Source organism: Gigantopelta aegis, chromosome 14 (assembly GCF_016097555.1).
Source record: "Gigantopelta aegis isolate Gae_Host chromosome 14, Gae_host_genome, whole genome shotgun sequence".
Taxonomy (NCBI): domain Eukaryota; kingdom Metazoa; phylum Mollusca; class Gastropoda; order Neomphalida; family Peltospiridae; genus Gigantopelta; species Gigantopelta aegis.
This window is the reverse complement of record NC_054712.1, coordinates 41,131,812-41,158,030: the sequence shown is the minus strand read 5'-3', so window position 1 is coordinate 41,158,030 and position 26,219 is coordinate 41,131,812. Positions and strand designations below refer to the sequence as shown.

General features: G+C 37.8%; 2 protein-coding genes across 2 annotated transcripts; one reads left to right on the top strand and one right to left on the bottom strand.

The window, feature by feature from the left end:
- Positions 1–4,954: 4,954 nt before the first annotated feature.
- LOC121389256 (clumping factor A-like) lies at positions 4,955–15,040 on the bottom strand. The gene is made up of 4 exons (XM_041520855.1): positions 14,973–15,040; positions 11,948–12,167; positions 11,133–11,505; positions 4,955–5,070 (listed from the first exon to the last, which is right to left on the bottom strand). The coding sequence occupies exons 1-4, from the start codon at positions 15,038–15,040 to the stop codon at positions 4,955–4,957; spliced, it is 777 nt and encodes a 258-aa protein (XP_041376789.1).
- A 1,843-nt stretch (positions 15,041–16,883) lies between these two features.
- Positions 16,884–18,752, top strand: LOC121389255 (keratin-associated protein 19-3-like). The gene is made up of 3 exons (XM_041520854.1): positions 16,884–16,889; positions 17,680–17,881; positions 18,547–18,752. The coding sequence occupies exons 1-3, from the start codon at positions 16,884–16,886 to the stop codon at positions 18,750–18,752; spliced, it is 414 nt and encodes a 137-aa protein (XP_041376788.1).
- Positions 18,753–26,219: the final 7,467 nt, after the last annotated feature.

The window sequence follows — 26,219 nt, the reverse complement described above, 5'->3', positions numbered from 1 at the left end:
TAACAATAATGGAAACGTTCACTACATATACATCGCTGAGACCATTATCGGACAAAAGAAGTCCTTCTGTAAAACATAAACTGGAAAGTATCTTTCATTGTCTCAGATTACCACGAAGTGTGCAACACGGCAGAGATGGTGAATTCAGAGAGGCAGCAAAACTAGTTGTAAGAAGGTTGGGAATACAGGATACCGCAAGCAGGCCATATAACCCACATAGCCAATGAACCACTGAAAGGTGTCGCAGAACACTGCGCAGTAAAATTGCATATGATCTGGCCTGGTGCTCATAAAACGTTTAGTGTCTGGATTCGAGATTCTAATGCCATGACAACGCCATACAAACTGTATGCGTGAGACGTCATTAGAGATTGAGTGTGGACAGGCCCTGATGTCGATGAGGACACGTTAACTTTTCTAAGAGTTAACTGGGCCAAGACAGTTAACCATTTGCTATGCTATGGACAATTCACGACACCAGGGAGCTTGGTACAGACAATGAACCATTCCTCATTGCCCATTCCTGGGTATTAACTATTAATAAGGGTAAACCACACTTGGGACAAATCACATACATAAAGAAAGAGTCTGAACGATGGAATAGCTGTAGCAAGACTGTGGAGAAATCGCAAGACTACACAGAAACAAAAGTAAACAACAAGCATCTAAGTACAAAGTAATATCACTTCGGCTTTGAAAGAAGTTTCTTACAAATCATTTCCTGTAAAATGTTTGCCAAACGAAGATTTCTAGTTGCACACCACTTGTTTTGAATTCACAAGATAAATGTTTAATATTGTAAGGATTGACTACCACGCTAGTATCTAACACGTTCAATACTGAACTTCTCCTTTGATGACGTCATTTATTATTTAGAAAAACATAAAACAAAACAACGAAACAACAAACTGTGACTGACACTTTCAAAAGAAGTTTAGCTCTGTAAGATTGACAGTTGTGCGGTGATGCAGACGAAGTGCAGTCACGTAGGATTGTGCGCCGATTTTAGTTGGTACGAACACCGGGTTTCTTATTGAGAGATCCAGAACTAGCATACGTCAATTCGCTAATTTCAAGCCCTGAAAATGTCTTTAGAATATTTCACGACTAAGACTGTTTCAGGGGTGGAACGTAGCCCAGTGGTAAAGCGCGCTCTCTTGATGCGAGGTCAGTTTGGGATCGAACCCCATGTGTAGGCTCATTGGGCTATTTCTCGTGAGCTAGTGCACCTCGACTGGTATATCAAAGGCCAGGGTATGTGATATCCTGTCTGTGGGATGGTGCATATAAAAGATCCCTTGCTACTAATGAAAAAATGTAACAGTGCACCATATGTAACAATGATCAAATGTGTGACATCCAATAGTCCATGATTAACAATTAATGTGCTCTAGTGGTATCATTAAACAAAACACACATACATACATACATACATACACACACACACAGATCACAACACACATAAACACATACACACAGAGATCACACACACGCGCGTGCGCGCGCGCGTAAACACATACACACACGTAAGCACATACACACACGCATACAAGTACGATCCCGCACGCACATACACATTCATAGATTCACATATAAACAATACACACACACACACACACACACACACACACACACACACAGGCATACAGACAAAAATAAACAATACACACTTACATACATACATACATGCAATTTGCGGGCGAATCGGTGCCACAGGTTCGAGTCCCAGCAACGGCATGGGACAATTTGTGAGGCCAGAAAGGATTTAATTATCCCCTGCGCCAGTGCGTTGATATCTATGCATGTAATAGTCAACCTCGACATACATACAATATATAGATATTCATACATCAATACATACTAGCCAGTGCCAGGTCTGCCCACTGTTCCATGCACGTAAGCGGGATCGACCGCGTAGATTGTAGGCCCCATGCATATGTTTGAGTTAAAGAACTTCCTTTTTATGAAAGCTTCGATAGCTCAGAGCGTATCGTGGTTAGCCTTGCAATATGCGGGCGAATCGGTGCCACAGGTTCGAGTCCCAGCAACGGCATGGGACAATTTGTGAGGCCAGAAAGGATTTAATTATCCCCTGCGCCTGTGCGTTAATATCTATGTATGTAATAGTCAACCTCGACATACATACAATATATAGATAGTCATACATCAATACATACACACACATACATACATACATACATATATACATATATACATACATACATACACATAAACAGCACACACACACACGCACCGAGACATACACACAAAACTAATCAAAACACACACACACACACACACATACAAACACACAGCACAAACACAAACTCACACATACATACCAGTGAAATAATTGTTAACCTTTCAATCGAACCAGCAACGTACTGACTTTGGATTATAACAACGAACAACAACCACCACCACCACCACCACCAACCACCACCAACCAACTACCAACAACAAACAACCAACAGCAACAAACAACAAACAAACAACAATCAATATCCAACAACGAACAACATCCTATGGTATGTATACCTCCAAACGAAATCCCAGAGATGACCGTTATTGATTCTTGTTACATGCGACCTTTCTGCCAACCATAAACAAAACTAGAACATCTCACCCGTAAAAGAAAAGAAATGAGAAAATGTGTCGTCCAATATTAAGAGAAATACATGGATGGTGATACAGTTCAAAATATTGCCGTATTTCGTGTACATTGAACATTTTATTTTACTTTGTGATGAATAAATTGTAAACTATTACTGATTACAAAACGGATAACACTTTTATTGCCAGTCTGAAACCAATGCACATATTCTACTCAATTTAACGCCGTATTTTGGGTACAAAAGGTCAGGACAGTTTAAAAGTGCAATGTTAAAACTTAAGTGCACTTTATGATGAATAAATTGTAATTTGTTCATACCTGACCTCTCGTCTTGTCCGAGGATTCACCTAATTAGCATATTACGAGCAGAATTCGCCTCTGAGATTACAGCACCATGTTTTAAATGTTCACCTGTTAAACAGTCATATCGCATAAAATCCGATTATAAATTCCAGTGATGATTTTATTGAGCAATAATTATTTGCTTGTGCGTGACGGTGTGTGTGTAAATAGTATAAATAGTGTGTGTCTATCTCTTCACTGGTCATCACAGTTTTCAGTCAACAGTTTTCAGAATACCGTGGTCCTAGTATAACAACAGTCAACATGAACGTGAGTTTTCCTAGCTAAATGTCCTGTTGAGTACTTTGAATTATGAATTGGTTTGCATGTCTTACTAGCTTTGCTTGTTTTTATGGAACTGTTTAAAACTTAAGGTGTCTTCACACTTGAAGTATTCAGCTGAGGTGAAAGTATTATGACCATCTGTTTAATGTAGTAACACAATAGTGCGTAAGCGTTAAGGTGCGTTCACACCTGTAGTATCCACACCTGTAGTATTCAAACCTGTAGTATTCAACTGAGTTGTATTGTGGAAGTATCAAAGACTTTAAAGTTTGGTTTGTTTAACGACACCACTAGAACACATTGATTTATTCATCATCGGCTAATATTGGTAATTCTGACATATAAAGAGGGAAACCGCCACATGTTTCCATTAGTAGCAAGGAATATTTTATATGCACCATGCAGTAGACAGGATAGCAAATACTACGGCTTTTAGTGTACCAGTCGTGGTGCACTGACTGGAACGAAAAATAGTCCAATGGTGCCAGCGACGGGGATCGATCAGGCGAGCTCTTTACCAATGGTCTACGTCCCGCCCCGTGAAATTATTAAGATCATCAAAATGTTTCTTTTATACACAAGAACAAAAGTATTCCACATGACATATCTAAACAGTTCTTATTTGTCATATTTAATATTAATCGACTTGTTACTCAAGTTATTTGTTTATTATTATATTTTAACCCTAAATAGTTTGTTTACGTTGTAGAGTGAAATCTCAACATGTTTGGGGTAAAAGTAATTGTGTGGTCAGTGACTGCAGGATAAATGTAAATATTTACTAAGAAGTGTTTTTTTTATTCTTATTCGCAGACCGCCCTGTCCACCATTCTGTTCGCACTTGTGTGCTGCACTGCTCTCGCCTGGTACCCCACCTACAACTACGGACATGGTGCTGATTACCATGGAGTCGCTGGTCTCCACGGAATCGGCGGTCTCCATGGAGCCGCTGGTATCCACGGACTCGCTGGCTATGGTGGCCCCGTTTACGGACATGCCGGATATGGTTACGGATACCCAGGTTATGGTTACGGTGAGTTCAGTTGAACTGATTACTGTTACCTACTGAAACCATTCTCACTGTAATAAGAGAAGCGCGTACCTACCAAAAGCTTAAAGCAAAGTTGCCAGTGTTAATGGAAATTCACGACACTGTACAAATTTGGTAGCGATTTTGCACAGAAGAAGAGAAAAAAAATAGTAATATTTGAAAATATATTTAAAATGCATTATATTTACGTTTTCAACGCACTTAACTTTCCATCCTGCATATAATGATGAACCATTTGTCAGATATTACTGAATTGCTGCAAAGCTTAAAGCTAATTGAGATCGAGGGTACAAAGCAAAGTTTCTAGGGGGTTCGGGGGGTATGCTACCCCGTACAATTTTTAAAACTAGATATCTTCAAATGCAATTTCCTCAATTCAAGTAAAATCTACTACCAATATTTTTTATTCAGAATTATTGGGGGTGGGGGGCTAGAGCCTGATACCGTAATGTTTATGTAGATTTTCTTTGGATCCACCCACATTCGTGAAAACATACACATCATATTAGTTTACTTTGATCGATCACACTCATACGCATATTATTTTCACAGGATACGGAAACGGACACGGACTCGGATACGGACACGGACACGGGCTCGGAGCTGGACTTGGTTTCGCTGGACACGGACACGGACTCGGATTCGGAGCACATGGACTTGGACTAGGCGCCCGTGGACTTGGATTCGGCGCACGTGGACTTGGATTTGGAGGACGTGGATTTGGATTCGGAGGACGAGGACTGGGATACGGACACGCTCTGTACTACTGAGGACTTGTCTCAAAGATTTAACAACACAAACTGTTTTAATAAATGTACATAATTATTTAGTTATTCAAGTCTCGTGTTGTTTGTGTTCTTAGGGGAAAGAAATTGAATATATATATATTAACTGATAAACGACTGACATATTGCACTGGCATGTCTGAACAGAAGACTGCCAGTGATGTTATTATTATCCCATAAGGGGTGAACTAAAAGCCATGGTATGTGCTGCCTGGTCTGTGCGGCAAAGCTGCATACCAAATAGCTTTTGACACGCACCAAAATAAGCAGCGTTTGTGATGGCTGCAGGTTTCTTATCGAAATCATTCAATAACATCTGTAATGGCTTCGTCTATCCAATATTCATTGATAGAGAAGAAACTCGCTTTCTTCCACAGTAAGCAACTGTTATTTTGTTATACACTTACCCACAGACAAAAACACACTATTCGTGAAGCATCAGATGTAGTATACACATGTTCACCTTTTACGAACACTTGATGTCATCACTGTTTAGATAGTGATTCATGAGCGCCTGTGACTCATAGCAGATCTCTCTCTCTCTCTCTCTCTCTCTCTCTCTCTCTCTCTCTCTCTCTCTCTCTCTCTCTCTCTCTCTCTCTCTCTCTCTCTCTCTCTCTCTCTCTCTCTCTCTCGCTCGCACGCACGCACGCACGCACGCACGCACGCACGCACGCACGCACGCACACGCATTCTCTCTCTGTGTATATATCTTTCTCTCTCCCTCCCTCCCTATCTGTCCTCGGTTATAATGTTCTACTTATCGCGAATCATATAAAATTGTTTAGTCAAAAACGTCTTTTTTGTCATTTTAAACAAATATTCTAGGCCTATATAGCTGAAATTTGGTAGGTTATTAGACGTACAAGTGGGATTAATTGGATTAAAACATTGTGGTTACAGATTATGTGTATTGGCCTCTATCGCGAGTTTAGTATTGTATGTCAGTTTCTGTGACATTTACACGTAAAAACTCTTGAAATTCTAGATTTAATTCCTACTTCCTATCTACACAAAAGTGTCAAAATATTGAATTAATCCACTTCTTGTTTCCGGGGGAATTGGGATTTCTAATGTTGCCACGCCTGTTTCTGACAGGGTTTTTTTTTCATTTTTAAAATGCGAAAATCAATGTATGTGGAGAAGTTTTGAAGTTACGACAATATTGTTTTAACTGTTGTAATCTACACCTTAGAGCGTAACAAACTGTTGATTTAGATTTTTTAATTTTTAAAATTTGTAACAGATTTTGCAAATGAAAATTGCACATATTTGCGCAGTTTATATCTTTATATCTAATATAAAAAAAAAATTATATGTTAGGATTGGTCATTTACTGGTGTATTAACGTGTAAAATATGAAACACGTCCAATGTTGTTTGTTAATATGGCAAGATATTTAATGAAACTGCCTAACCACAAATACTGCCGAGAACAGTTACTGCTGAACAGTGTTTTCAAAAAAGTATTATTGTTGTTTGTAAATGAAGTTCTGGGCCGATTTTGCTGACATTTGTAGTTGGTTAGGTGATAGTATGTGCGTTTATGTGGGTTGAGGTGGGTAATTATTGCTATAATAAAATAACATATAAATATGTCTCTGTAATAGGTAACAGTCTGTACGTGTATGTCGGTTGCGGGGAAGGATTAATGCTGTAATTAAATAACACATCACTACGAGTAATAGGTGACAGTGTGTGCGTGTATGTGGGTGAGTTTGGTAATTATTGCTATTATTAATTAATATATCATTATGTCTGAGTAATGTACAGATATTATAGTTTGGGAATCCGTGATCACCGCTTCGGTTATATTTATTATTTATAATAATAATAATAATAATAATAATAATAATAATAATTATGTATTTATTAATATCAAAGAAACAAATTAAAAATACAAACACTAAATCCGATAACGTGGGTTTGCTAAGGTATGGCGAGAGTGAAAGAAGGTGAGTATGTTTCCAAAAAAGCGAGATTTTGCCATCACGTAATTTAATGAATGGCCCAATTTTTCTTTTCAAGACTTTGCTCACGCACTTCGTACCGTTTACCTTTATGATCAAAGCCAGGCTAGCAATATCATAACGGAAGTATGTTTTGAATTGTAAGTGATTTAAAAATATATAATTTAACAACAAAATTACACTGACATGAATAATTACTAACTTTGTCTTATAGAACGTGCACAAAAAAAAAAGAGAAAAAAATTCACTTTAACTATTATACAACCGACATACATCACACACACACAGACACATACACACACACACACACACACACACACACACACACACATACACACAAAGAGAGACACACACACACATATACACACACACAAAGAGATACACACTCACACACATACATAGAGATACACACACACACACACACATACACACACACACACACACACACACACACACACATATACATATACATATACATATACATATATATATATATATATATATATATATATATATATATATATATATGTAACCTTTATAGAATGCATTGATGTGTACTACAATGTCATACATCACACGTTTATATATCCCTTTGGGGAATGCATTGATATGTACTACACTGACATACATCACACGTTTATATAAAGCTTTAGATAATGAACTGATATGTACTACATTGACATACATCACACGTTTATATAAAGCTTTAGAGAATGCATTGATATGTACTACACTGACATACATCACACGTTTATATAACCCTTTAGAGAATGCATTGACATGTACTACAATGACATACACCACATGTTTATATAACCCTTTAGAGAATGCATTGACATGTACTACACTGACATACACAACACGTTTATATAACCGTTTAGAGAATGCATCGATATGTACTACACTGACATACACCACATGTTTATATAACCCTTTAGAGAATGCATCGATATGTACTACACTGACATACACAACACGTTTATATAACCCTTTAGAGAATGCATCGATATGTACTACACTGGCATTCATCACATGTTTATATAACCCTTTAGAGAATGCATCGATATGTACTACACTGACATACACCACACGTTTATATAATCCTTTAGAGAATGCATCGATATGTACTACACTGACATTCATCACATGTTTATATAACCCTTTAGAGAATGCATCTATATGTACTACACATACACCACGTGGTTTATATAACCCTTTAGAGAATGCATCGATATGTATTACACATACACCACATGTTTATATAACCCTTTAGAGAATGCATTGACATGTACTACACTGACATACACCACACGTTTATATAACCGTTTAGAGAATGCATCGATATGTACTACACTGACATACACCACACGTTTATATAATCCTTTAGAGAATGCATCGATATGTACTACACTGACATTCATCACATGTTTATATAACCCTTTAGAGAATGCATCTATATGTACTACACATACAGCACATGGTTTATATAACCCTTTAGAGAATGCATCGATATGTATTACACATACACCACGTGGTTTATATAACCCTTTAGAGAATGCATTGATGTGTACTACACTGACATACACCACATGGTTTATATAACCCTTTAGAGAATGCATTGATGTGTACTACACTGACATACACCATACGTTTACATAAACCTTTAGATAATGAGTTGCTGTGTACTACACTGGCCAATCACAATGAGTAAAACCAATTAATTCCAAGAAATATTCGTATGCTAGTAATCGTAGCCCAAGAGCTTTCATGTAAGTGATATATATAAACAAATAGTTTTCATCCCGGACAATGACAAACTGCGATATGCCTCTGTCTCGTGAAATCGTCCATACGCTACTCACCTATAAACACACCAAAAACATGTTGAAAATGTGTAACAGGAACTAACAGATTATTCATACTATCTGACTATACTATCTGGCTAGAAAAGAACAGACTTTGTGGTATGCCTTAAAGGTGTATACTACCAAATCAAATCCCACAGACGACAATAGTAACATATGTGGCTAAAACTCCTTCCTGCAGCGTATTAATCGACCTAAACGTCACGAATATAAATATTGCCACCCCTCACCCTTAAAGTGAATCAGAAAAAATTGGGGGTCAAGCTGCTTATTTCTGATATAACGGGTAGCGTCTATGACTACCCCAGTTCCGCACAAAATTCGAGTACTTTTTTGACAGGTACCCCATACATGTTTCAAGCACAAGGCTACTTGACACGGTCGTACTAGATGAAATAAAATTGCATACATTTTTTGCCTAACATTGTTTTTGTTTTTTTTACAACCAACACATTCACATTTATCAACAATCACAGGACTGCTGGTGTTCACTTTTCTATCAAACGTTAGGTGCACCTCGAACTTTGACCCATCCGGAAGTTATTTCGTTTAGTACTACCTTAAGCAAATACAAATATTTCCACTCTCGAAAATTACAAACTACAATATGACTCTGCACAAAACTAAATCCAGAAGATGTTTTGACAGAATCTTGAGAGTATTCAGCTGCGACTCACTGTCGGGTGTTTTATCTACAAACAGCTGACCTTAACCACGATATACGGTTCCCACTCCGTCTGTAGGAGGATTCACTGTCAGGTGTTTATTATTTTTAATTGTTTTTTTTGTTTTTGTTTTTATCTACATAGAGCTTATCTTAACCACGATATATGGTTCCCATCCCGTCTGTAAGCTGATTTATTGTCAGGTGGTTTTATCTACATTGAGCTGATCCTAACCACGATCTATGGTTCCCACTCAGTATCTAGGAGGATTCACTGTCAGGTGTTTTTTGTTTTTATCTACATAGAGCTGATCTTAACCACGATATATGGTCCCCACTCTGTCTGTATGATTTACTGTCAGGTGTTTTATCTACATAGAGCTTATCTTAACCATGATATATGGATCCAACTACGTCTGTTGTAGGATTTACTGCCAGGTATTTTTATCTACATAGAGCTGATCTTAACCACGATATATTATCCCAACTCCGTTTTTAGGAGGATTAACTGTCAGGTGTTTTTATCCATATAGAGCTGATCTTAACCACGATATACGGTTACAACTCCGTCTGTAGGAGGACTGACATCTTTACAGGGGCGGATCAGAAAATATTTTACCCGGAGACTAATGGGAGAAGGGAATCTCAATACAAAAAAGAAAAAATACAAAAGTTGGAAAAAGAACAAATTGATATGTTTAGGGTGACGGGTCTCCTGGTCCTTCACACTCCCTCTAGATTCATATCTGTTTTATAGCGCGACACTACATCGAGTTGTTTAAAAAACATCTAACAAGAGAAAGTGGCATCATGATACAGTCTTGTTGAGTGGCCGTCCTATGCACAAAGTACCTGACAGTAATTATTTCATGAAAAAAATACCGTCACAATTTTATAAAAATTTCTTTTGCACCATATATAGTACAGAGATACAGTTTACATATGCTAATGGTTTTGTCATTCAGATTGGAACACCGTGGGCAAATGTTGATATATTATTGTGACGGACACTTATAGTCATTAAAGATTAATTATTCTCATTAATATCAAAATTATTTTATATACAGCTTTGCCACAAACAGTGGATGTCATGTCCCTTAGGTCACTGTTCATCGAGTTATCAAAAACGAAATCAAAAGCGGACCCAGAGCGAGGTTACATGGGTCCCGTGACCCACCCACCCCCGTCATTTTTAAAAATTATTATTTTAAAAAGAAATTCGTGAATCACAATATACTAAACTGAACTGCCCTGCAAACGCATCTCTGCGCATCTTTACTTCTCGGGAGCATGCCCCTGAACCCCCTAAAAGATCTCACACCCTTTCCAAACTCAAACCTGCCTTTGTTAATCTTGTGACGGCCTGGATATTACATAACATAATCTCTGGCAGTCGTAGATCATTTACTGTTCAACACACTGACGATGTTCAATCTATATTTAATTCCTTTCCCCTAAGAACACAGACAACAGAAGACTTTAGTAACTAAATAAAACATCCACATTTATTAAAACAGTTTGTGTTGCTAAATCTTTGAGACAAGTCCTCAGTGGTACAGAGCGTGTCCGTATCCCAGTCCTCGTCCTCCGAATCCAAATCCACGTCCTCCAAATCCAAGTCCACGTGCGCCGAATCCAAGTCCACGTCCTCCAAATCCAAGTCCACGTGCTCCGAATCCGAGTCCGTGTCCAGCGAAACCAAGTCCAGCTCCGAGCCCGTGTCCGTGTCCAGCGAGACCAAGTCCAGCTCCGAGACCGTGTCCGTGTCCAGCGAAACCAAGTCCAGCTCCGAGACCGTGTCCGTGTCCAGCGAAACCAAATCCAGCTCCGAGCCCGTGTCCGTGTCCAGCGAAACCAAGTCCAGCTCCGAGCCCGTGTCCGTGTCCAGCGAAACCAAGTCCAGCTCCGAGACCGTGTCCGTGTCCGTATCCTAAGAAAATAAACATATGTGTTCATGAGGGCGAGTGGATCCAAAGGAAATCTACCTCTAACCATCACTATAGTCTTTGTCTCATTAACAAACCAAGTCTGAAAACTGACCTCAACAACATCACAGTATGAGCCGTTTTGTTAATCTCTGTTGCGCTTCATGTTTGTAGTGGTTTTGTAATCAAATCATGGTTTTGTATAACTGTCTAACAGATCGTCCTCAGTAAAATATGTGCCTATGACAGGCGTACTACACCAGCTCTTCCTGATTAACATGTTAAATCGCTACCATACATGTACAGTAATGCGACTATCGGCTGTTCTAGAGTCTAAACATTTCTCTGTATATGTTTTTTTGAAAGATTTTATTTTCTGGGTTTGCGCTTCTCATAATGGTGGGAATGATTCCATTAGGTAGTGGTAATCAATTAAACTGCACTCACCGTAACCATAACCTGGGTATCCGTAACCATATCCGGCATGTCCGTAAACGGGGCCACCATAGCCAGCGAGTCCGTGGAGACCAGCGGCTCCATGGAGACCGCCGATTCCGTGGAGACCAGCGACTCCATGGTAACCAGCACCATGTCCGTAGTTGTAGGTGGGGTACCAGGCGAGAGCAGTGCAGCACACAAGTGCGAACAGAACGGTGGACAGGGCGGTCTGCAAATAAGAATAAAAAACACTTCTTAGTAAACATTTACATTTATTTTGCAGCACTACTGCGGCACTACTTTTACCCTAGTTAGATCAGCAAAGGTATACTGATCTTTGACCCTACAAGCGAAACAAATTAAAATATAATAATAAATAAATGACTTTTAATAAGATCAAAGAAAGAAAGAAGTGTTTTATTTAACGACGCACTCAACACATTTTATTTACGGTTATATGGCGTCAGACATATGGTTAAGGACCACACAGATTTTGAGAGGAAACCCGCTGTCGCCACTACATGGGCTACTCTTCCGATTAGCAGCAAGGAATCTTTTATTTGCGCTTCCCATAGGCAGGATAGCACAAACCATGGCCTTTGTTGAACCAGTTATGGATCACTGGTCGGTGCAAGTGGTTTACACCTACCCATTGAGCCTTGCGGAGCACTCACTCAGGGTTTGGAGTCGGTATCTGGATTAAAAATCCTATGCCTCGACTGGGATCCGAACCCAGTACCTACCAGCCTGTAGACCGATGGCCTGCCACGACGCCACCGAGGCCGGTTTTAATAAGACCAAGATGATATATTAATATTATAAAATATATGACTGGAATAAGAAGTATTTAATTTTGTTGTATTATAGTCAACCTACTACTCTATAAAACCGAAAAGTGAAATAAAACGGTTAATGCATATTTCGTATTATATAGCATTGTAGGATAAATAAAATAACTGGTTACTATCTGATGATATGGGCTTTATACTGCGACGGTTAAAATGGCGACCAGAGTAGGATAAATCAGATATCTTAAGACCATACTCAACTGTTCTCTATACATTTATCTTCATAAAACAAATCTCAAAAGGTATTCATTAAATTTGCTTTGTCATTGTTTTAAAGTCATATTTGGATTTTTTTTTACATGCATTTGTATTTGTATAAATTACTACAAATTAATCGACAGCATATACAGTTTGCACAAGAAACTCTAAAATATCAAAACTGTAACGCGCTGCCACTGAAAAATAAAATAGATAAGAAACAGAAAATCTAAATCTCGCTTTTATGAAAACACCAAACAGTAATTTGCTGTTAAACAATAATTGGTTGCAAAATGTGTAAAAGTTAACTGTGACGCCACGCCTTTAGAGTGTGGTCATCCTGTGTAGATTTAAAACAAACTAAGTTGTCTCCTTGTGTAATCTTTACATTTCAAAATTAATAAATTAATAAATATTTTTGGCAAGAGAAAAGCTGAGTTAATCTAACAATTATTAATACTGATATGAAATGAATTTAGTACTTATTAATACTGATATAAAAGAAATTTAATAATTATTAATACAGATATCATAGAAATTTAATAATTATTAATACTAATATCAAAGAAGTTTAATAATTTCGGAGTAGCCATTAAATATTCGCCAAGTCCTTTATATCAAATATTACAGTATATACTCAAGGAATGAAAATCAAATAGTGAATGCAACATAAAACAATCGAATGTTATTAAACTGTTATCGTGTTATAAAATGGTTGACTGTATTACATTTTACAATATTTGATATAGTAAATTAACACTTTGATATATGTCACGATATATGCTTCTTCTTTTAATAGACTTAATACTTTTACAAGGCTGAAGACTTTGAATGTGAACACATCCTAAGTAATATTTCATTACTAAATTAAACAGAAAGTTTTAAACAGTTCGATAAAAACAGACAAAGCTAGCAAAGCATGGAAAACAGTTAATAATTTGAGATATATCACAGAACATTTAATTAGAAAAACTCACGTTCATGATGAGTGTTGTACTAGGACCACAAGATTCTGAAAACTGTTAGCTGAAAATTGTGATGACCAGTAGAGATAGTCACACACTATTTATACTGTCTTCACAATCACACCGTCACGCACAAACTAACTATTAATACAGAATAAACTCATCACTGGAATTAATGATCGGACTTTATGCGATGTGACTGTTTAACAGGTGAAAATTTAGAACACGGTGTTGTTATCTCAGAGGTGAATTCTGCTCGTAATATATTTATTAGGTGAATCCTCGGACAAGACGAGAGGTCAACTGTGAAAATTTTACAGTCTATTCATAATAAAGCAAAATAAAGTTTTAACATTGCTCTTTTAAACGTTCATGACCTTTTGTACCCAAATACGGCGCTGAATTTAGTAGAATATATGCATTGGTTTCAGACTGGCAATAAAACTATTTAATCTGTTTTGCAATCTTGTTTAAAATATGTAGCAAACGAAACATTCATAAGGATAACATTTACTTGAAATGTATTTGAAACAGTTTATATGTAAATATATAAAATACTGTCAGAATCATGCTGAAATTAAAATAATTATACACTCCAATTTTATACGCTGAATTATGAATATTTTTTCTTCAAATTATTATTTATTTTTAATGTTTGTGTATGCATGTATTGAAAACAATGGGGAATCTCTTGTAAATGATGGACCGTGGTTTGTTTGTGTTTGTTTGTTTTATATTGTATTATTTTTTGTTTCTTTTGACGTAGATTGTTTTCAACGGCTGTATCTCTGCACAATGCAGAGTCGAATGGGCATTTGACAAAATAGTGGTTGATTCCATGGATCTCTATCTAATGCCTCGTCTATAGGAGGACAGCTACTCCCGGGATTGCATTCTTCTAACATCGCCAAAAAAGAGGACCGTCACTCCTAGACTAGTTTACTTAATAAAAATAGCACCGAACAGAGCTCATTAGATTAAGTACAGTCGGGATGACATGCACTCGTGAATCACTGTCAAAACAATGATGATATCAGGTGTTCAAGGCGACACGGCTCGTCACTTTGATCAACCTGACATCGCCGCGCCATTGTGGCTGCCATGACATTGTGTCTGCCACGTCATTATGTCTGCCGTGACATTGTGTCTGTCACGCCATTGTGTCTGCCGTGACATTGTGTCGGTGACGCCACTGTGTCTGTCGTGACATTGTGTCAGCCGTGACATTGTGTCTGCCACGCCATTGTGTCTGCTGTGATAATGATGACGCCTTGTAAAATAACAAAGAGAAATAACGGAAACTACAAAAAGTATAAAATCTGTGTCATACGTTGACCTATCATAGAGAATCTGGACGACATTGGTAACAAAGTTGTTTAATCAGGGTTATAACATCCAGTGACTTTAGGAAGTCGTCAATAATGTTCATAGTAAACGCACAGTGGCCATTTCACAATAACGCACAAAAGCCATTTCACAATAACACAGAGAGGCCATTTCACAATAACACACAGAGGCCATTTCACAATCACACACAGAGGCCATTTCACAATAACACATAGACGCCATTTCACAATAACACATAGACGCCATTTCACAATAAGACACAGAGGCTATTTTACAACAACACACATATATAATTTCACAGTAACACACAGAGGCCATTTCACAATAACACATAGAGGCTATTTCACAATAACACACAGACGCCATTTCACAATAACACACAGAGGCCATTTCACAATAACACACAGAGGCCATTTCACAATAAGACACAGAGGGTATTTTACAACAACACACATATAATTTCACAATAACACACAGAGGCCATTTCACAATAACACACAGAGGCTAGTTCAAAATAACACACTGAGGCCATTTTACAATAAAACACAGAAGCCATTTCACAATAACACACATTTCACAATGCAATACCATATTTTGACCTTGTACATTTTCATCTGGCAAAAATCTGGAATATTTTAACTATGGACTCAATGTCTGTGGGCTGTGCTCGTAACGGGTGCCACAGTTGGGGCAGGACATGCTCAACATTTGCGAACACCTGTCATCACTGTTTTTACAGTGATTCATGAGTGCATGCCATCACAGCTGTATATATATTCCATTGAACTCTATTCTGCCTAAGTTTGGGTTTTCAAAGCTAGCCTTGGGAATGGCAGTACTCCTACGGGTGGTGTCAGAGGGATAAAACATCCTGTTATGTATCTGCTAAGAGAAGTGGCGGTCCTCCTTTGGAGGCTATCACAACTTTGCCTAACGTACTTTGGACTTTACCTTGGGCAGAGATACGATTTTGATATCGCAATACGGCTTTGTCGTTCAATGAAAGTATTTTACCACATACATTGTATAAATGAAATGAGGTTTTGACATTGTTCCATCTGTAAAAAAAAAAATTAAAAAATGTATAGTTCGAGTATGTCAAATGACGTGATAATGACAATTTCTTTTTATCTTTGTCATTTAATGTTGGTGTTTGTCAGTGGGATCTTTTACGGTTACAGTTCTTTGCGCTGTTTTAGAGATAATTAATAATATGTGTATTCGTGTTGGGCGTTATTTATCTGCGAACACCGACAAACTCATAATATCTTCTGAGTATTTTGGTTTGTTTACGGTTCACGGTTTTCAAATATTTAGCGCACTTTATAACATAGAGATTATAAGTACCCATTGTTGAACTAATTTACATATTATGACAGGCAGAATTCACCTGTTAAACAGTCACATCGCATAAAGTCTACTTATGGAAATTTCAACGATGCTTTTATTCAACAATAATAATTCACTTTGGCGTGACGATCTATGTGTAAATAGTATAAATATTGTGCATCTGTCTTCACTGGTCATCACAGTTTTCAGCTGACAATTTGTAGAATCCCGTGGTCCTAGTACAACAACACAGTCAATATGAACGTGAGTTATCTATTGTTGATTTTAGAGTAAAGCGAAGTAAGTTAAATGTTTTGAATGTTGTTCTTCAATTATCTGTTTATCCTACATTCACACTTTATTAAAGGGACATTCCTGAGTTTACTGCAATTTTTAAGATGTTATCGACAGAGACTTTTTAACGATTGTAATTACATATCAATTATATTTTTAATCTGCATAAAATATTAGTGGCTGTATATTACACGTGTTTTTGATCGTTCTAATATTTGTACTAGGTTACATTTCTTTTTATTTCCTAAAAAAACCCACCTTTTTTTTCGTACGTACGGAATTATTTGAAGACAAAATCCAGTTTCGGCTTCTTACAAATATTAAAGGGACATTCCTGAGTTTGCTGCAATTTTAAAGATGTTATCGACTAACAGAGCCTTTTTATCGATTGTAATTACATGTACATATAAAATATATTTTTCTGCATAAAATATTAGTGGTTGTATATTAAACGTGTTTCTGATCGTTCTAATATTTTTTACTAGGTTAAATTTAATTTCAATTCCTAAAATACGTTTTTTCCGTACGTACGAAATTATTTGAAGACAGAATCCAGTTTGAGCTTCTTACAAATATTAAGACGACTAGAAACACATTGAATATACAGACACTGATATGCTAAAGAAGAAAATATATTTAATATGTAAGTTTAATCGTAGAAATATTTTATTAGTCGGAAACATCTTACAATGCAGCAAATTCAGGAATGTTCCCTTTAAGAGAAGTTGGTATGGATTTCAATGAAATTATTTCTTTGCAGACCGCCCTGTCCACCGTTCTGTTCGCACTTGTGTGCTGTACTGCTCTCGCCTGGTACCCCACCTACAACTACGGACATGGTGCTGGTTACCATGGAGTCGCTGGTCTCCACGGAATCGGCGGTCTCCATGGAGCCGCTGGCTATGGTGGCCCCGTTTACGGACATGCCGGATATGGTTACGGATACCCAGGCTATGGTTACGGTGAGTTCAGTGTAATTAAGTAAGCCAAGCAAATAGAATCAAGTTCTAATTAAATCAAAACATTAACGTCAGCAAATTACAAAATATGATCTCACTGCCAAATATTTTTTACAAATTAACTATAACTATAAATTGACTATAACAGTAATAAATAAATCAAAGCAAACATATCTCTCGCAGGTTCGAGAATAAAATTTGAAGGTCACTATAAAGTTTAACATGTACCACTCGCTTTAGGAAAGAAGGAAAAAAGGAGCAAAAATCAACATACATTGTAGGAGGGTGAATTCGTATTGGGCCATGCTCGCATCGACCATATAATGTTGACCCATTCATTTATTTTAAAGGACCTCCTCCTCAGTTTGAACATTGTCGGTGTACACTGACTGTGCGTCACGTTTTGGTGGACTGTTTTAGAATCATTCAAATTCCACCCTGAATTAATTTTGAAGTTTTTAAAATAATGATTTTTGTATTGTATGGCTTTCCCCACATTTCTTTAGACTGTGGTTTTACATAATTATAATTTGTGTTAATTTTAATGAAAATAATCACATTCATGTATACCTACCTACCTTTGTTTAAAACCGAATAGCCGATTTGTAACTTTTTCTGGGGTGTCTTTAAACATTCATGCATTCATTCGTATTTTTTTTTCTTCACAGGATACGGACACGGATACGGACACGGACACGGGCTCGGGGCTGGACTTGGTTTCGCTGGACACGGACACGGACTCGGATTCGGAGCACGTGGACTTGGACTAGGCGTCCGTGGACTTGGATTCGGCGCACGTGGACTTGGATTTGGAGGACGTGGATTTGGATTCGGAGGACGAGGACTGGGATACGGACACGCTCTGTACCACTGAGGACTTGTCTCAAAAGATTTAACAACACAAACTGTTTTTAATAAATGTACATATTTATTTAATCTTCAAGTCGTTTGCTTTTGTGTCTGAAAGGAAAAGTAGTTTAGTCATCAATTCGGTGACATGATGGTTTCAAGAAAGTGCAAGCTTGAATATTAAAGCGTGTGTCTGAGGTTTGAAAGGTCGGAGGATCGATCCGTTAGTATATTTGGTTTATATATTGAGTTCCACAAGATAGACTGTTTCAATAAATGAAAGTATTTATGTATTCAAGTCTCCTGTGTCTGTGTGTTAAAGAAACATGTTTTGAGTCGTACAAAGTGCACGTGGACGTGGACGCCGTGTATTTAATTCTTATCATTGTTATCATGCGTTATCATATTTGATGATTCCGGAGAATACAAATGTTGCCTCTTAACGCAGGCGGCTGCTTAATGCAGGTGAACGCTAGAGTAAGTTTGACTATTGTATAAACCATAATGTCGTTGACTGGTGCCAAATATAAACACCACTACAGTAGTAAAAAGCACACACTCTCACCTCGCTGCAATAAAATATCCTCCTGAGGACGAGTACTTCATATAGTAGTGCATCATGGAAGCAATCACAACTTTGCGTAAACTTCCTTTCCACTCTGTCTTGTGCAGAGATACGATTTTCATCACGGAATCCGGTTTTGTCATTCAGATTCATTCACAGATGCAGAATACAAACTCCACTACAGTTTTAATACAAGCGTGTGTTGTCGCTATCAGAATGTCACGCACGTTTGTCGCTGTGATATATTGTTCATTAGTTGATTTGCAACCCACTGGAGGGTGATAAACCAGAGAATAATGTATTTTAAACGACAGAGATTAGCACCTATGGCCAAATGATATATAATTTAAACTATAATTAAAAATCGCTTCTCCATACAAGGCAGAGTGAAATAAGTATTTTAGCAAGATTGTGATTCTTCCCACGAATCACTGCCAGGTGATTCCACCACAGTAGGACTGCCATTCCCAGGACACTGCATCCTTAGGTCGTCTGTAAGAGGACTGCCACTCCAAGAACACCGTGTCATTAGTTCGCCTATAAGAGGACTGTCACTACTAGGGCACTGAATCTTTACACCGTCTGTATCAGGACTGCCACCCAAAGCGGGTTTGATAAATCTAAACAGTTTAGACAGAGCTCAACGGTCTAGAGTTTTTCACTGTATATACAGGGCTTGACGTAATACGCGAACGATTGTTTCGGTTACGTGTCAGTTACAGTGATCGAAAATATCGAGAAGGGATTATACGGAAAAAGAGAAGTAGAAAAAATTATTAGTGCTAATTCTATTGAATTAATTCGTAGATGTTGGACCCATTTTAATAAAAACAAAAACCCATTAAATTCCATAAAACCCCGGGTGACGTTCCAGGGTTCAAAAGCCTAAGCAATTTGATTAATATCGCTAATAGCCTGACGTTGAAATCTTTATTAAATGGTATTTACAAAGCGAATGTCCGCGATACACTACTTGAAGACAGAATGTAACAGTAATAATACACAAGTTTCTTCATTAAAATGAACAAACTTCGGATACATTAAGTTATGGTAGACTATTGGATACGGTTAATTTGCTTAAAAACAATTGACCGTAACCTATAGTTTACCATAAGACAGATACAGAGAGATAAAAAGACAGAGAAAGAAAGTGAGAGCGAGAGAGAAAACACACACACACACACACACACAGAGCGAGAGAGAGAGAGAGAGAGAGAGAGAGAGAGAGAGAGAGAGAGAGAGAGAGAGAGAGAGAGAGAGAGAGAGAGACAGACAGACAGACAGACAGACAGACAGACAGACAGACATATATATATATATATATAATCGTAATTGATTACATTGCTGATGTAATCGTAATCAGCGATTACTTTCATGATTACTCATTATTTACTAAACTTAGATGTGTTTAGCATCAACTCCAGTAACAGTGTCTATAGTTAGTAGCAGTACTGGTCAATCAAACAACAGAACTGATCTCACATTTTCTAGTTATTTTAGACTAGTTCTATCATTTGCCTTAAGAAACGGATGAGCATAATGACTAGATTATCAAATCAATGTACTCTGTTACAATATTTACCCGCTGTTGTGGTCACGAAATGTGTTATTGTGGTACTCTGTTACAATATTAACCCGCTGATGTGGTCACGAAATGTGTATTGTGGTACTCTGTTACAATATTTGCCCGCTGTTGTGGTCACGAAATGTGTTATTGTGGTACTCTGTTACAATATTTGCCCGCTGTTGTGGTCACGAAATGTGTTATTGTGGTACTCTGTTACACTATTTGCCTGCTGTTGTGGTCACGGAATGTGATATTGTGGTACTCTGTTACAATATTTGTCCGCTGCTGTGGTCAGGGAATGTGTTATTGTGGTACTCTGTTACCATGTTTGCCCGCTGTAGTGGTCACGGAATGTGTTATTGTGGTACTCTGTTACTATGTTTGCCCGCTGTAGTGGTCACGAAATGTGTCATTGTGGTATTCTGTTACAATGTTTACCCGCTGTCGTGGTCAAGAAATGTGTCATTGTGGTATTCTGTTACAATAGTTGCCCGCTGTCGTGGTCATGAAATGTGTCATTGTGGTATTCTGTTACAATGTTTCCCCGCAGTCGTGGTCACGAAATGTGTCATTGTGGTACTCTGTTTCGATGTTTGCCAGCTGTCGTGGTCACGAAATGTGTCATTGTGGTATTCTATTACAATATTTGCCCGCTGTCGTGGTCACGGAATGTGTCATTGTGGTATTCTGTTACAATATTTGCCCGCTGTCGTGGTCACGAAATGTGTCATTGTGGTATTCTCTTACACTATTTGCCCGCTGTCGTGGTCACGAAATGTGTCATTGTGGTATTCTCTTACAATATTTCCCCGCAGTCGTGGTCACGAAATGTGTCATTGTGGTACTCTGTTTCGATGTTTGCCAGCTGTCGTGGTCACGAAATGTGTCATTGTGGTATTCTATTACAATATTTGCCCGCTGTCGTGGTCACGGAATGTGTCATTGTGGTATTCTGTTACAATATTTGCCCGCTGTCGTGGTCACGAAATGTGTCATTGTGGTATTCTCTTACACTATTTGCCCGCTGTCGTGGTCACGAAATGTGTCATTGTGGTATTCTCTTACAATATTTGCCCGCTGTCGTGGTCACGAAATGTGTCATTGTGGTATTCTGTCACAATATCTGCCCGCTGTCGTGGTCATGAAATGTATCATTGTGGTATTCTGTTACGATATTTGCCCGCTGTCGTGGTCATGAAATGTATCATTGTGGTATTCTGTTACGATATTTGCCCGCTGTCGTGGACATGAAATGTATCATTGTGGTATTCTGTAACAATGTTTGCCTGCTGTCGTGGTCACGAAATGTGTCATTGTGGTATTCTCTTACAATGTTTGCCTGCTGTCGTGGTCACGAAATGTGTCATTGTGGTATTCTGATACAATATTTGCCCCTTGTCGTGGTCACGAAATGTGTCATTGTGGTATTCTGTAACAATGTTTGCCTGCTGTCGTGGTCACGAAATGTGTCATTGTGGTATTCTGTTACAATGTTTGCCCGCTGTCGTGGTCACAAGATGTGTCATTGTGGTATTCTGTTACAATGTTTGCCCGCTGTCGTGGTCACGAAATGTGTCATTGTAGTATTCTGTTACAATATTTGCCCGCTGTGGTCATGAAATGTGTGATTGTGGTAGTCTGTTATAATATTTGCCCGCTGTCGTGGTCATGAAATGTGTTATTATGGTATCAAGTTACAATGTTTGCCCGCTGTCGTGGTCATTGTGGTACTGTGTTAAAATATGTTCCCACTGACGTGGTCGTGCAGCTATCTGGATTGTCTGGCCTGGACAGTAGTGGTTAGTTAGGACAGTAGGTTAGTTGTTAGTTAGGACAGTAGGCTAATATTTGTTAGGACAGTAGGTTAATGATTACTTAGGCGTTAATTTTAATCTGCACCATGTACCAAAATGATCAGTATTAATTTTGACCTGGATTTGTAATGTAAATTTAACATATATTAGATGTTTCTTTCTTTTTGTTTCTGTTTTTCCTGTTTCTTTTTTCCTGTTTCCTTTTTTTTCTGTTTCCTTCTTTCCTACAACCAAGACCACTACACACTCTTCTGTCTCACTAACCAACTAACAACTAACCCACTGTCCTGGACAGACAGCCCAGATAGCTGAGGTGTGTGCCGAGGACAGCATGATTGAACCTTAATCGGATATAAACACAAAAATTAGTTGACATGAAATAAAGAACAGCAACATATCATTTTCATAAAGCACGACTTAAATTTAATCATACAAAATGCACTATGGTCGCCAAATGATATTATTTTTTTGTAAAATGTATAGAAAAATTATCAAATTTCACAAACACATTCAGTAAATGAAAACAAATATACAAATGATATAGGAATTAATAATTATTCGAATTTTAAAAATAAATTAAGGAAACCAGTAATGATTAATCAGAAGATGCAAATATCGATATTAGTTCTGAAAGTAATATCCTCAATGATGATATTTCTAAATATGAAAAAGAATCCTATTTAATCTGAAGACTAGTTAGCGGGCATTATTAAACCTATTTAAAAGAAAAACAAGTAATTCAAAAGACCTTGAATCTTATAGACCTATAACAATAATAAGCTATTTTGACAAAGGTTTCACATTATAATTCTAAACAAACGATTAAGTTAGTTTCTTGAATCAACAGAAACACTTGAAGAAAATCAATTGGAGGGAACTATAGGTTTCGTCTCCCTCTTTCTGTCCGTGTGTTCCACGTATAGTTTTCCGGACATGTTTTTGCATTGCCTCAAGGTACTGAGCTTAAAACTCTACCACGTACTGTTTAAAATCGTGTAACAGAATACCACAATGACACATTCCATGCAAACTGTTAGTTAGGGCTAGAAACAGTGACTGTTGAAATGTAGCATGTCATAAACGACAGTGGCGGACTGTGGAGAGAGAACTCCAATTGCGGGACACTTCACACAGAAAGAAGCACAGTACATTGCTTTATTACATCAATCGAATAATTTTATGGCTACAAATATAGTATAGGCAAATGCTCACCAAATGTTCAGTGTACACTCACTCTCTCACTCTCTCTTTCTCTGTCCCTCCTCTCTCTGTCTCTGTCTCTGTCTCTCTCTCTCTCTCTCTCTCTCTCTCTCTCTCTCTCTCTCTCTCTCTCTCTCTCTATCTATATATATATATATATATATATATATGTATATATAATCTGTCTGTATGTCTGTCTCTGTATGTCTGTATGTCTGTCTTTCTGTCTCTGTGTTTGTCTCTGTTTTAATCAGCCTGTATGCTCTCTCTCTCTCTCTCTCTCTCTCTCTCTCTCTCTCTCTCTCTCTCTCTCTCTCTCTCTCTCTCTCTCTGTTTTACTGTCTTTCAATCTGTCTTTCAGTAGAGTGTATCGTGAACATTCGCTTTGTAAATACCATTTAGTAAAGATTTCAACGTCAGGTTATTACCGATATTGATCAAATTACTTAGGCGTTTGAAGCCTGCAACGTCACCCGGGGTTTTTGCATTTAGAACATCTCCTGTAGAGAGCTTGTACGTTGATGCACACGAACCTTGTTTGGGTGCTAGACGTGCAAAGCTTTCTCTGCAGTACGCTACCAAGATTAAATCTTAACCAACACATCCTACACATAATGAGGTGTTTGACAATAAATATATGAAATTGTTTGATGCAAGGCCAAATGCTATTCGTACATTTGGTCTTCGCATTAAGCGCCTTTTGTCGCTTTCCAACATTGATTTAACTGACACTTTGGAAACTCCTTCATATTTTGTTTTACCACCATGGTGTATTACACGACCTAAAAGTGTGTTTGATCTTTCGCATCTGAAGAAAGATCGTACAGATGCTGTTGTTTATAAACAGTTTTTCATGGAAATTCAGGACACGTACCGTGGTTACATTCCTGTTTATACAGATGGATCACGGGATGGGAATTCTGTGGCTTGTGCTACAGTTTTTCCATCAGACACAATACTATCCATGAGATTGCCTGACTGAGCATCGGTCTTTAGTGCTGAAGTTTGGGCAGTCATTAAAGCCTTGGGAGAAATAAAGGATTCTAGTGCATCCAAATTTATTATTTTTACAGACTCACTTTCGTGTCTCCAAGCTTTGCGCAATATGAAGCTGGACCATTCCTTAATTGGGATGGTGATACGAAAGTGTGTCTTTTTATCTATTGCCAATAAAGATGTATTTTGTTGGGTGCCCAGCCATGTTGGTATCAGGGGTAATGAAAAGGTAGATTTTTCTGCCAAGTCTGCTTTGGATTTGCCTCATACCAGGGTTGGTGTTCCTTTTACTGATTTTAAACATAATATTAACGAATTTATCTTTTCGACTTGACAACATGATTGGGACGGTGCAATTGCGAACAAGCTTCATTCTATCAAAACAGTCTTGGGAGAGTGGCAGTCCTCCTATAGACAGTGCAGGAAGGATGAGGTAGTCTTGTGACGTGCCCGCATCGGTCATATTTACTTGACCCATTCATTTATCTTGAAGAAAGATCCTCCACCTCAGTGTGAGCACTGTCAGTATTCTGACTGTGCGACACATTTTGGTGGAGTGTAAGCATTTGTCAGCAACTCGAAAAGATTTATTTGGACAAAGAAATGTGGTGAAATCATTTCGATTCTATCCAGAACTTTTATTGCAGTTTTTACGTGATACGGACTTTTATTCTAAATTTTAATTTTATATATCAGTGATATTTGTATTTTTTGCACAGTTCTTTACACTGTGTTTTCATTTGACTCTTAAATTTTTATATTCATGTTGATCAACAAATTTGTTTTGCGTTTACCATAGTTTGACACCCAATAGCCGATGTATTTTTCGTGCTGGGGTGTCGTTAAACATTCATTCATTCATTCATTCTCCCAGGGTTTTGTGGGATTTAATGTGTTTTCTATTTGATTTAAAGCAGTCGAACGTCTTACAATTAATTTAATATAAATCAAACCCGCTTTAGGTGGCAATCCTCCTACAGACGGTGTAAGGCGTGTCCTGGGAGTGGCAGTCCTACTGTGCTAAAATACCTATTTCACTCTGCCTTGTATGAAGATGCGATTTTTAATTATAGTTAAAATTATATATATATCATTTGGTCATAGGTGCTAATCTCTGTCGTTTAAAATATTCTGCATCTGTAAATGAATCTGAATTACAACACCGTATCAGAATACCACAATGACACATTTCATGACCACGATAGCGGTCAAATATTGTATCAGAATACCACAATGACACATTTCATGACCACGGCAGCGGGCAAATATTGTATCAGCATACCACAATGACACATTTCATGACCACGACAACGGGCAAATATTGTAACAGAATACCACAATGACACATTT

What these genes read in the sequence shown, in the direction of transcription:
- LOC121389256 (XM_041520855.1), bottom strand. Translation starts at nt 15,040, where the DNA reads ATGGCGCGGCGATGTCAGGTTGATCAAAGTGACGAGCCGTGTCGCCTT. An exon ending in GAACACCTGATATCATCATT is followed by an intron (nt 12,168 to 14,972) that starts GTTTTGACAGTG and finishes TCTTATTTGCAG; the next exon opens with ACCGCCCTGTCCACCGTTCT. An exon ending in CTGGGATACGGACACGCTCT is followed by an intron (nt 5,071 to 11,132) that starts GTACCACTGAGG and finishes TAAATCTTTGAG; the next exon opens with ACAAGTCCTCAGTAGTACAG.
- LOC121389255 (XM_041520854.1), top strand. An exon ending in ATACCCAGGCTATGGTTACG is followed by an intron (nt 17,882 to 18,546) that starts GTGAGTTCAGTG and finishes TTTTCTTCACAG; the next exon opens with GATACGGACACGGATACGGA.